At 48.3% G+C, this 12950-nt stretch overlaps 1 protein-coding gene across 1 annotated transcript; it reads right to left on the minus strand.

Moving 5' to 3' along the window:
- Positions 1-1459: 1459 nt before the first annotated feature.
- On the minus strand, positions 1460-10580 carry LOC121851087 (adhesion G protein-coupled receptor E1-like). Its single transcript, XM_042344602.1, has 6 exons — positions 10415-10580; positions 7670-7762; positions 6923-7087; positions 4000-4143; positions 2064-2189; positions 1460-1491 (listed from the first exon to the last, which is right to left on the minus strand). Exons 1-6 carry the CDS (start codon positions 10437-10439, stop codon positions 1460-1462), a joined length of 585 nt encoding a protein of 194 aa, XP_042200536.1. The 5' UTR covers positions 10440-10580.
- Between the last annotated feature and the right edge of the window lie 2370 nt (positions 10581-12950).

Raw genomic sequence — 12950 nt, forward strand, 5'->3', positions numbered from 1 at the left:
TTGATTGTTTCAAAAACAAATGAGATCATAGAATCATAGAATCATAGAATTCTACAGCACAAAAAGAGGCCATTCGGCCCATCAAGTTTTGTGCAGCTCTTTGAACAGAGCAATGTAATGTCAGTCCCACTCCCCGGCCCTTTCCCCATAACCCGCAAACCCGTCCTCCTCAAATACCTGTCCACCGCGCTTTTAAAAGTTGTTATTGAATCGGCCTCGACCGCCCTTTCAGGCGATGCGTTCCAAATTCCAACAACTCACTGCGTGAAAACATTTCTTCTCACCTACTCTCGGCTTCTTTTAGAAACTACTTTGAATCTGTGACCGCGAGTCACCGACACACCCACCAGTGGAAACAGTTTTTCCATTTCTAACCTATAAAATCCCCTCATGATTTTGAAGACCTCTATTAGGTCCTCGTAACCTTCTCTGCTCCAATGAGAATAATCTTCGATTCTCTCGCCATTCCTCATCATCACGGTCCCTCATTCCTGGTCCCATCCTCGTAAATCTCCTCTGCGCCCTTTCCAACGCCTTCACATCCTTCCTATAGTGTGGTGCCCAGAACTGGGCGCAGTATTCTAACTGAGGCCTAACCAGTGTTTATATAGGTTAATCATAACCTCCGGACTCTTGTACTCTATGCCCCTATTTATAAAGCCTAGAATCCCATTTGCCCTTTTTACAGCCTTATCCTCCTGTCCTGACACCTTCAAGGATTCATTTACCTGCATCCCCAGGTCTCTGTTCTTTTGTCCCCCTTAAGATTGTATTACCGCCTATATTGCATTCCCTCATTCTTTCTACCAAAATGCATTACCCGCATTTCTCCACATTGACACTCATCTGCTGTGTCGCCCATTTTACTATCTGTCTCTGTCTTCCTGCAGTCGGCTCCTATCCTTCTCACTGTTTACCCCCTCCCTAACTTTGTGTCGTCCGCAAACTTGGAAATGGTACTTGCTATACCCAAGTCCAGATCATTTATGTATATTAAGAAGAGCAGTGGTCCTAATACCGATCCCTGGGGGACACCACTGTACACTTCCCTCCAGTCAGAAAAGCAGCCGTTCACCACAACTCTCTGCTCTCTGTCTCCCGGCCCGTTCTGGATCCGCTGACACTGTCCCTTTTATACCGTGGGCTTCTATCTTTCTTACAAGTCTTTCACGTGGCACTTTGTCAAATGCCTTTTGAAAGTCCATATAAACTACATCAACTGCACTACCTTTATCCACCCTCTCCGTTACCTCATCGAAAAATTCGAAAAATATGGATTTCTGTTGGAAATAATAGCGAAGGACACAATATATAGTTTGCGACACGACCTGTGCATGCGACTGCCAGGATGGTACAAGGTGAACTGGATGGACCTTGGTTTCTTTTGTCCAATAATTCTTATGTTATTACGATTGCAGGTCCAATGATTGCAGGAGATGAAAAGAGATCAGTAAGTGCTTCAGATCAGGATGAATCCAATCTGAGAGACATCTTATTGCAACAAGAAAACCCGAATGACAAAGGATCGTAGCCCCAAAACAAGGACATGAGACGACATCAAGGAAGTGCCCAGGAAAGGCCAATCTGAGACCCATCTTATCGTCACCAGTACCAACCTCCACACCCCAATTATCCCAATCCTCGCCAGCCTCCACTGGCTCCCTGGCTTTGAAAGGATTGATTTCAAACTGAACAAACACAAACAGAAGTACAGCGCCACTGCTCTGGGATTGACTGCAACAAAAGCACAAACTACATTAATACAGTGCCTTTCACATCAGGAGGACATCACAAGGTATTGGACAGTCAGGAATTGTGCCTGAGCTGGGGATTGGTATTAGGAGGGGTGGAAGGCAGGGAGGGTCAGGGTAGGAGGGTGACCGAATGCGCTGTCAAAGAGGAGCATCTTGACTCATTCCTTGAAGCAGACGGGGAGGGAGTGAGGCGACGGGACTGAGGGATGGAATTCCAAAGGATGGAATTCCAAAGGATGGGAGCAGAATTCCAACAGAAGCACAGCGCCATTGCTCTGAGATTGACGAGAGGGCAAGTCAAGCCTTTACCTTCAGAGTGATTGGTTGTGTTGTTGCGGGAGGCAGAACCTGGATCAAACGTGCAGTGGAAACTTCCCTCCGTATTGTGACAAGTTTCGTTGGAGCCACATGGGCTGCTTTCACACTCGTCGCGATCTGTAATAAGAAAATCCTAGTAATTGTTGTCTGTGTGAAAACAGCCACAGTTTCAGGGAACGTGGACTTTCTGTGATAAGATCAAAAGATGGGTATAACATGGACTATAGCTTTGGTAATTGTATGGTCGTTTGACCCACACCATCTCCACCGTGGACTTCCTTCAACTTCCTCCCTCCCTCACATCATTTAAGATCTGTCTCAATGACTTCCTCTTTGACCACACACACAAGATCACAAGATGGGTTTGGGTGAAGACGTCCCTTCGGCCCATCTGATCTCATCATCTCCACAACACTCGTCCAACCATCCATCCATTAACAGCATCAAGAGGTTTCTACAATGAATCCAGCGTCCAGGCCTCAGTCAGCCTTCCTGATAAATGATCCAAGGCATCAATACCAACTTGGTAAAGAAATACTTCCTGGTGCCCGCCCTGCCCAATGCAACTCTGAAGCTGTGCCAGCTTGTCCTGCTGCCTCGGTGCAATGGAAAGTATTGTTCGGTGTTTACTGTCTGAATCCCATGAAAATTCTTGTACATCTCTACATGGCCAACTCTAAGACATCTTCTTTTAAGCCTAAAGAGTCTCCAGTTCTCTAAACATTGTCGAACAGCAACAAATCGCATTGATACATTGCATTTCACGGAGGGAGGACATATAGTACAGTCAAGGGTTTGGACCTGAGCTGCAGTCTGATGTAAAGAGGGTGAAGGTGGAAGGCTGACCAAAGGCCTGGTTAAAGAGGGTCTTGAGAAAGGCGTTGAAGGAGTCAAGGGAGGGAGCGAGGATGAGTGGCTCTGGGATGGAGTTTCAGAGGGTGGGGGCAAAAAGGCTGAAGCCTGACTGCCGATGGTGGCGTGGGCATGGCGGGGACGTGGAGCAGGCCAATGGCCGCTGAGCAGAGGGAGCGGACAGTTTGGTATGGTTCTCGGAGGTCACAGAGGTGGAGCAGAGCAAGGCCGTGGATGGCTTTAAATGAGAGGACAAGGATCTTGAACTCGATCCTCTGGGGGAAGGGGAACCAGTGAAGCCTGGTGAGGATCGGGGTGATCGGCTCACAGAGCCTCGTGTTGAGAGGGAAATGCATTAATTCATACATTTTGAGGATTTGCTGTAAAGTGCAGTGACTGTGTTTTGTGAGAAAAGACAGCAGCCAATTTTGCACACAGTCATGTCACACAGAGAGCCATGGAGTTAGTGACTAATTGTGTCTGGGGGATTGTCGGCCACGGCACTGGGAGAGAGAAACTTCCTTCTCTTTTGGAATAGCCTTCAGGATCTTTGACATCCACCTGAACAGACAGACGAGACCTCAGATTAACATCTCATCCAAAGGACGACAGTCAGTGTACAGTGCATTGTTGCAACAAGAATGATTTCATTTTATTCTTCAGCAACCAAGGGTCAAAGACCCATCCTTAGAAACTGCGTTAAAGCCTTCAATAGCCACACTCGAAGCCAAACAACAACAATGTGCATTTATACACTGCCCCTCACGCAGTGTAGCTCCCAGAGCACAAACAGTGCATGCAATGATCTCCACAGGGATACGAGCCGGGCACATGCCGAGGAAGGCGACTGCAGGACATGAAGAAGGAGCAGGGAATGGGGATATGGGTGGATGGTTTGTTGGAGGAGCAAACACTGGCACAAACAATGGGCCAAAAGGCCTCCTACTGTGTTGCCCATTTCCATGGACGGGACAGATATGGAGCAACGACAGCAGATGTCAAGGAAGATCAAAGCCAAACAGCAGCGCAGTGCCATCGCTGTGGGATTGTCTGAGAGGGACAGTCAAGTCTTTACCTTTACAGTAATTCATTGTGGTGTTGAAAGAAGCTGTTCCGGTGCTGGAGACAAACCCTTTGTCACATACACACAGGAAACCTCCCTCAGTGTTGTGACAAGTTGCGTTGGAGCCACATGGGCTGGACTGACACTCATTGATATCTGTAATAAACACATCTGATGAGAAAGGATCAAAGCTCCGAAACAAGTTCAGGAAAGGGAACTGATAAAAATACAAGTTTAATTTTCTTTCTCCTCTCTTTTTTGCTCTATCTCTCTATATCTTTCTCTTTCCTTCTTCATCTGTCTTTCATTCTCTCTTTTTCTACCTCTATTTTTTTCCTCTATCTCTCTTTTTCTCTTCCTCTCTGTTTCTTTCTTGCTCTTTCTATCTTTTTATCTCGCTCCATTCATTCCCTCCCTCCCTCCCTCCCTGGCTCTCTCTCTCTCTCTCTCTCTCTTTCTTTCCTTTTTTCTCTCTCTCTTTCTTTCCTTCCAGCTTCAAAAGCAGCCTCATTCTAACTGGATACGAGACAGCAACAAGAAGAAGATTACATTTGTGTAGCGCTTTCACATCGGGAGGATGTCCCAAAACACTGAGGGAAGCACAGACATGTGTCGGGGTCACACATGTCATCATGTCATTGAGGTGCCTCAAAGCGCTTCACATGACTTGCTGTAAAGTGACCATGTGTTTTGTGGGCGAAACACGGCAGCCAATTTTGCGCAAACAAATTGCCACAAACAGGGCCACAGGGATCATTAACGTCCGCCTGAACAAGTCTCTTTACTGTTGAAAGGCTCATGTAATACGAAGCTGCCAAGGAATCGGACTTCAAGTTGCACCAAACCTTTCCCTCCTCCTGAGGGCAGCAAATGAACACGAAAAGGTCCACTTCAGCCTTCACAAGATCCCAAGATGGGTTTGGTTGAAGAAGTCCCTTCACCCCATCTGATCTCATCACCTCCACAACACTCGCCCGACCGTCCCCATCACAGCATTGAGCTGCTTTTTAAACGATTCCCATTGTCCTGATCTCAACCCCTTCCACACCACCTGTTCCATTTGTTAATTACCCTCTGGGTAAAGAAACACTTCTTGGTGTCTGTCCTGAAATTGCCCCTTTGCATCTCTAACCTTGTGGCCTCTTGTTCCGCTGTCTCAGTGCATCCCAAAGTATTGATCTGGGATTCAATCCCATTTACAATGTTACACACCTCTATAAGGTCTCCTCTGAGACACCTTCTGAGAACTGAAGAGCCCTCTCGCTTGTCTAATCATTGCCCGTAGCTCATTGCTCTAACACTGGGGACCATCCTCGTTGCTCTCCTCTGCACTGTCTCTGGGACCTGGGCAGCCCCTCATGTCACAGTGACCAGAACTTGATGCAGCTCAAGGTGCAGCCTGACCAGACACTGTACAGTCCGAGTGGGACCTCTGGGGATCTGATCTCAAAAGATTTCACAATTCAGCCGAGCATCCTGTTTGTGTTGTGACACAGAGAGAGACAAGTCAACTAACGCCTCTCAGCTTCCCCCCTCTTGGCAAGTTCCGTCCCATCCATGACTTGTATTTCGTATTCTAAGACGGGTTGGATTACCTTGGTTGCATACTTTAATATTCATATAATGTTAAATATGATGTAATATATAATCTCTGGTGTTCAGAAAGTTGAGGGCGATTTAATTGAGATATTTAAAATGTTAAATTTGACTTGAATACTCTTGAGCAATGGTGATGGGTTTCTCATGTGTCAGACACTCGGCTAAGCAAAAAAGGAAGGTTTTTTAGGCGAGATTTGAAAGTGTGGAGGGAGGGGCAAGACGGAGAGATTGAGGGGGAGAGTTCCAGAGTTTTGGGGATCAGTGGCTGAAGGCACAGCCATCAATGGTGGAGCGGAGTGGATGAGGGACAAACAGGAGGCTGGAGCCGGCCGAGTGAAGGCCGAGTGACGGCAGCTGGTGGTGGAATGGGGGGTAACCAAATCAGAGAGGTAGGGAGGTGCGAGGACCTGAAGGGGTTGGAAAATGAGTGAGAGGATCTTGAAATCGATCCAACAACAACAACAACAAGATTCCATTTATAAAGCGCCTTTCACGTCAGGAGGACGTCCCAATTCAGTGATTGGGAGTGAGTGGAGCCTGGAAAGCACTGGGGTGATGGGGGCACAGAGTTCTGTGCGGAGTTTCTAATTCTCTGGGTGCGGAGTTTTGAATTAATTGAATTTTGTGTGTGGTGGAGGTGGGGGACCAGCGCGGAGGGCATTGGAATGGTCCAAGGTGACCTCAGTGTGTTGGGATTTAATAATAATAATCCTTGCTTTTGATATACCACACCTTGTAGTGTTCATAGCATGAAAGACTCATAGAATTTTACAGCACAGAAGGAGGCCATTCGGTCCATCATGTCTGTGACGGCTCTTTGAATAGAGCTGTCCAATTCGATCCCACTGCCCCGCGCTCTCCGTGTAGCTCTGCAAACTTATCCTCCCCAACATTGTTGATACATCTCAAAGTGCTTCAGACTGTGAGCGAATTGACTGTATTTTGTGGGAGAAACATGGCAGCCAATTGAACGCAAGGTTTCGCCCTCGCCTAACGGTCCTCTCGCTTGCGAGGCGAGTGCTCTCGATTTGCTAGATTTGATTTGAGGCAAATTAGGGCAGAACGAGAGGGGACGAGATGGAGGGGCAGAGGGACGGAGAGCCAAAGGTTAAGAGCCTATGGACTGAAGACTTACCCAGAGATGGTGGCGCAGAGGGTGGAGGGAGGGAGAGGGTGGTGGGGGGGGTGAGCCTGAGTTACCCAAGAGGAGGGATGAGGGGAGGAAGACATGGAGAATACAACAGAGGATATCAGGCTGTGACTGTCAACTCCAGAGAGACACAGAGCAATAAATTAATACCTGGTTTCAAAATGTACAACAGAGAATTGTGCTCACCTTCGCACTCTGTACTTTGGGTGAAATTAGTTGTTCCAGAAGGACTGACGTAGCCTTGTTGACAGGTACAGTAGTAGGACCCGGGTACGTTGTGACAAAGTGTGTATGAACCACACAGTGCGGTAATGAGCGCTGGATCACCATAAGTCTCACACTCGTCTGTATCTGCTCAGAAGGGAAACAGCTTTGGTCAGGAACACAGAGACTCAGACAACATCGAACCATAACCAACATGAGAAGGTCTTGAGACGGGTCTTGAAGGAGACAAGTGAGGGGGTGAGGCACAGGAGCTCCAGGAGGGAGTTCCAGGGGGTGGGGGCAGAAAGCCTGAAGGCTCGATACTGATGGTGGAGCGAGACAGGAAGGGGACAGGGAGAAGGCTATTGCCAGCCGAGCGGAGGCATCAGGGCAATCGGTCTCAGTGGAGCACAACTGTGGAGGGTTTAAAATGCAAGGACAGAGAAAAGATAACGGAGGGGAATAAAGGTGAAGGAGAGGGGAGGGGAGGGGAGGAGAGGAGGGAGGAGAGAGGAGAGGAGGGAGGAGAGAAGGGGAGAGAGGAGAGGAGGGAGAGGGGAGGGAGGTGAGAAAGGAGGGATAGAAGAGGGAGTAGAGGAGGGTGGAGAGGGGAGAGAGAGGAGGAGAGGGAGGAGGGTGGAGAGGGGAGAGAGAGGAGGGGAGGGAGGAGGGTGGAGAGGGGAGAGAGAGGAGGAGCAGCTGTGATTGTAGGTGTAGTTTGAGACTCACCAACACAGACAAATTCCGGTGAAAGCTGATAACCATCCCGGCACCTCTGGCTTGTGACGAGCTGTGGATACCACACACTGCAAACCCACATCACTGAAAACAACCAGAAGACACGTTTACAACGTCTGACAATCTGACCGTGGAGTCCTGTAGCTCAGTGTTTAGAGAGCGCGCCTCGCAAGCGAGAGGATCGGGGATCGATTCCCGGCACAGGGGGAATGTTGAGCAACAACAACAACAACAACAAGATTCCATTTATAGAGCGCCTTTCACGTCGGGAGGACGTCCCAAAGGGCTGGTCGGGACCCGAGCATTGGGGGGAAATGGTCAGGGTGAGGGGAAGGAAGGGAGGGAGCGAGGAGGGGGTAGAGAGTCGAGAGGGGAGCTGAAGGCTCGGTCAAAGAGAAAGGTCTTGAGACCGGCCTTGAAGGAGGAAAGGGAGGAAGCGGCGAAGGCACTGGGGATGGAGTTCCAGAGCCTCGGGGCTGAGAGGCTGAAGGCTACCGATGGTAGGGCGGTTGGGGCGGGGGATGTGGAGCAGACCGGAGCCAGAGGAACGGAGGGTACGGGCAGGTAGGTAGGGGGATAGTAGGTCAGAGAGGTAGGAGGGAGCGAGGCCGTGAATGGCCTTGTAGGTGAGGATGAGGATCTTGAATTGGATCCTCTGGGGGATGGGGAGCCAGTGGAGGTGAGCGAGGGCGAGGGTGGGAGTGAGGGCGAGGGTGAGGGTGAGGGTGGGAGTAATGTGGTCCCGGTGTCTGTTGCGGGACAGTACACGAGCTGCAGAGTTCTGAATGACCTGCAGTGTGGAGGGAGGGCCGGGAAGGCCGGCGAGGAGAGCAAGTCTCCTTACTCCACAATCCACTGTGTACCGAACAGTAAGTAGGAACCTGGTTGTTAGTCGATTGGCGGATTGCTTTTCTGGGGTAATATTTCCTTCAAAAAAAATAATAATACATTTTTCACTTCAATCCACGACTGTTTGTGGGGACGCTGCTGTGCACAATTGGCTGCTGCGTTTCGCCCACAAAACATACAGTCAATTCATTTTACAGTCAATCCTGTGAAGCACTTTGAGACGACTCGAAGGTGTGATAAGGCACTATATCAAATGCAAGGAATATTATTATTATAATTATCACAGTGAAACAACATGAAATCTAACACGTACCCATCACCAGCTCTAACCAGGCTCCACTGGCTCCCTATTACACACACTGAACCCCGTACCCCATCACACCAGCCCTCGCCACTCCACTGGCTCCCTATCACCGGACGGATTAATTTCTCCGACCTGCTTACTCCCCAACCCACTATCCGCTGCCTCTGCTCGACTGGCTCTGACCTCCTGCTGGTCGCTCGTCCCCTCTGTTCCACCATCAGTGGCCGCACTTTCAGCCGCTACACCCTGAAACTCTGGATCTCTCTCCCTCAATCCCTCCACCTTGACCCCTCCTTCCCCACCTTCAGGTCGTGCCTGAACACGTTCCTCTTCGACCGCCACTGTCAAGCGCTCTGGGACGCTATCCTGAGTGAGGGGCGGAAATGCAAGTTGTTGTTGTTGTTGTTGTTGTTGTTGGGGGTCGGGTTCACACTGGGCAACTAATGCTCATAAAAACAGTCTCGGCTGAATCTCCAGTGCAGTGCTGGGGGAGCGCTGTAATGTCGGAGACGCCGTCCTTCAGATGAGACATTAAACCTCACTCCCCATCCGTTCTGGTGGATGTTAAAGATCCCACAGCACTATATAAAAAGAGAAGAGAGTTTCTCTCTCTCCCGGAGTCCCGGCCAATAATCGCACCTAAATAAGATCACTCATTCACTTCATGGCTGTTTGCGGGGATCGCTGTGCGCAATTGACTGCTGCTCCGACCACAAAATGTACAGTCACTACACCTTATAGTGTAGAGTGAATTGAGTGTATATTTTGTGGGCGAAACAGTCATTTTCCATCAAGGCAATAGTTGGCAGTAGATCACCCGCAAACCACACAGTCAAACCATTTTGCAGTGAAATCCTGTGACGACGCCTCGATGACGCGATAAGGAGCCGATCGAATGACAGGAGTGTAAGTTGCACATCAACTTTCATATAAGAACAGCCTCACATCTCAGAGCACTTCACAGCACAAATCAACAACAACAACTTGCAGTTTTGGGCATCTAAATCGATTGGAAATAAAGTGGATATTGTCAGCCGGGCTCAGTTGGCAGCAAATTAAAGAAGGAACTATCCCAACAAAACCTCCCCCCTCCCCTCCCTCCCTCCCTCCCCCCCCCCCCTCCCTCCCTCCCTCCCTCCACGATAAAATTCACAGTTGTTTGCAGGACAGTGCTCTGTGCAAATTGGCTGCTGCGTTTGCCTAAAAACTACACCTTCACTGCACTCTACAGTAAAATAACAAGAAGCACTTTGAGACGTCTTCCCGACGTGAAAAGGTGAGACATCAAATACACAGATTATTATTCTTGTTATAATTTTGGAGAAAGTGAGAGGAGAGAAGGTCTCCAGTGTCCGACACGAGAGAGAGAAAGAAGTCTGGAGTGTTTTATATCTTAGAGAGGCAGAAAGAAAGAGATGAGAAGAAGAGTTAGAGAGTGGTGGATGAGACAGCGAGACAGGAAGAACAGGAGAGTTTGATGAATCTGATAAAGATGAAGGGTACAGAGAAGCAAACGAGAGTTTAACACAGTCAAACAGACAGGACATGTATTGCTCACACACTGATGTCCTGAACTAACTTACCCAGAATAAGGACTTCAGTGTTCATGATCCCAGACACAGAGTTCCTCACAACCAGTTTACAGAAAGTCCACCAGTAATCTCTTGCTCTCTCGCTCTGTCTCTCTCACACTCACACTCACACTCAGTGAGAAGGGAAATAAACTGTACAGTTATATGAGACACACCCAAAAAACTTTAGCAACAGGCGAATAAGAGGGGGAGGAGCCCTCTTAAAGTTTGGCAGCACTCCACGAGGATTGTTGAACTCAAGGAAATGTTTAAACCCGGTGTAATCTACTCGCACTGAACATTAATGCTCTCTTTTCGTTTATTTTCTCTTGTGCCAGTCCGGCTCAGCCGCCAGCGCTCTCGCCTCTGAACTGAACAACAACAACAACTTGGATTCACATAGTGCCCTCCACTGCGGACGGCGTCTCAGAACGCTTCAAAGTTCATACCCCCATGTTAGAGACTTTCAGCTAACATATTCCAGGCTGACGCTGCTGTGTGTGTGTGTGTGCGTGTGTGTGCGCGTGTGTGTGTGCATGTGTGCTGTGTGTGTGCTGTGTGTGTGTGCTTGCGCGTGTGTGTGTGTGTATGCGTGTGTGCTGTGTGTGTGTGCTTGTGCTGTGTGTGCGTGCATGTGCGTGTGTGTGTGTGCGTGTGCTGTGTGCGTGTGTTTGCTGTGTGTGCGTGCACGCGTGTGCGTGTGCTGTGTGCGTGTGCTGTGTGTGCGTGTGTGTGCGTGTGCTGTGTGTGTAGTATCAGAAGTGAATGTGGGTCCATTCCAGGCAGAGACAGGAGGAATTAGCTCAGTCCTGTAGCTCAGTGGTTAGAGCACTCGCTTTGCAAGTGAGAGACCTGAGTTCAATTCCAGGCAGAGGGCCAAACCTCGGGCAAGTTTCCTTACTCCACACAGAGCCTAATAATAATCCTCCAAAACCAATAATAAATTGGTCATTTTCAATCCACGACTGTTTGTGGGACATTGCTGTGCGCAATTGGCTGCCGCGTTCGCCCACAAATATACAGTCAATTCACTTTACAGTGTGTTCTGTGAAGCGCTTTGGGACGTCCTCCCGACGTGAAAAGCGCTATATCAAATGCAAGGATTATTATTATTATATTATTAATTATAATGGGAGATAAAGATATGGCCGTCATTAAACAAATACTTTTCTTCTGTCTTCACGTTAGAAGACCGTGAACACTTACAAAAAATAGAGGGGAACCAAGAAGCTAATGTTAGTGCCCAATTTTAGGGAATTAACACTAAAGGATTAGGGAAACTGTTGGGATTGAAAAATGACCCATCCCCTGGACCTGACGGCCCACATCCCGGGGTTTTAAAAGAGGTGACGGCTGAGAGAGTGGACGTCTTGTCTTTGATCTTCCAAAACTCTCTGGATTCTGGAACGATTCCCAATGACTGGAAAATCCCAAACGCAGCACCGCTATTTAAGAAGGAACTGAAACTGAAGATGGGGAACTATAGACCAGTCAGTCTGACATCTGTTGTGGGGAAAATTCTAGAAACCTTAATTAGGGAAGTCGTAGTGGGGCACTTGGAAGACCATAACATGGTTAGGCCGAGTCGTCAAAGGTTTACAAAAGGGAAGTCACACTAACAAATCTTTTAGCGTTCTTTGAGGATGTAACTAGTAGGTTAGATAGGGGGGAACCAGGAGATGTAGTGTATTTAGGTTTTCAGAAGGCGTTCGACAAGTGCTACATAAAAGACTACTACACCAGATTAGGGCCCATGGAATTAAAGGCAATGTATTCGCATGGATTGAAGAGTGGCTAACGGGGAGGAAACAGAGAGTCGGGATAAACGGTCCTTCTCAGATTAGCGGAACGTGACTAGTGGAGTGCCACAAGGATCAGTGATTGGGCCTCAGCTATTTACAATCTACATCAATGCTCGAGACGAGGGCATAGAACTTAAACTATGTAAATTCATAGATGATCCTAAGCTCAGTGGGAGAGTAAGCTCAGAGGATGACACAAAAAGATCGCAAAGGGATATAGACAGGCGAGGTGAGTGGGCAAGAAGGGGCAGATGGAATATATGTGGGAAAGTCTGAAGTTATTCACCTTGGCAGGAAAAATAGAAAAGCAGATTATTTTCTAGATGGGGAGAGGTGAGAAAGTGTCAGTGTTCAGAGGGATTTGGGTGTCCTTGTACACCAGTCACATAAAGTTAGTTTGCAGGTACAGCAAACAACCAGGAAGGCTAATGGCATATTGACATTTATTGCAAAAGGGTTAGAATACAAGAGGAGGGAAGTGTTGCTGCAATGGGCCTTGGTGAGACCGCACCTCGAATATTGTGTGCACTTTTGTTCCCCTTATTTAAGAAAGGACGTACTCGCCTTAGAGAGGGTGCAGCGGAGACTCACTTGGTTAGTTCCTGAGATGAGGGGTTTGACCTATGAGGATGGGTTGGGTAAACCAGGCCGACATTCTCTAGAATATAGAAGAATTAGGGGAGATCTTATAGAAACATATACGATTCTTATTGGGCTTGACAGAGTAGACAGTGAGAGACTGTTTC

Source organism: Callorhinchus milii, unplaced genomic scaffold, assembly GCF_018977255.1.
Source record: "Callorhinchus milii isolate IMCB2004 unplaced genomic scaffold, IMCB_Cmil_1.0 Scaffold29, whole genome shotgun sequence".
Taxonomy (NCBI): Eukaryota; Metazoa; Chordata; class Chondrichthyes; order Chimaeriformes; family Callorhinchidae; genus Callorhinchus; species Callorhinchus milii.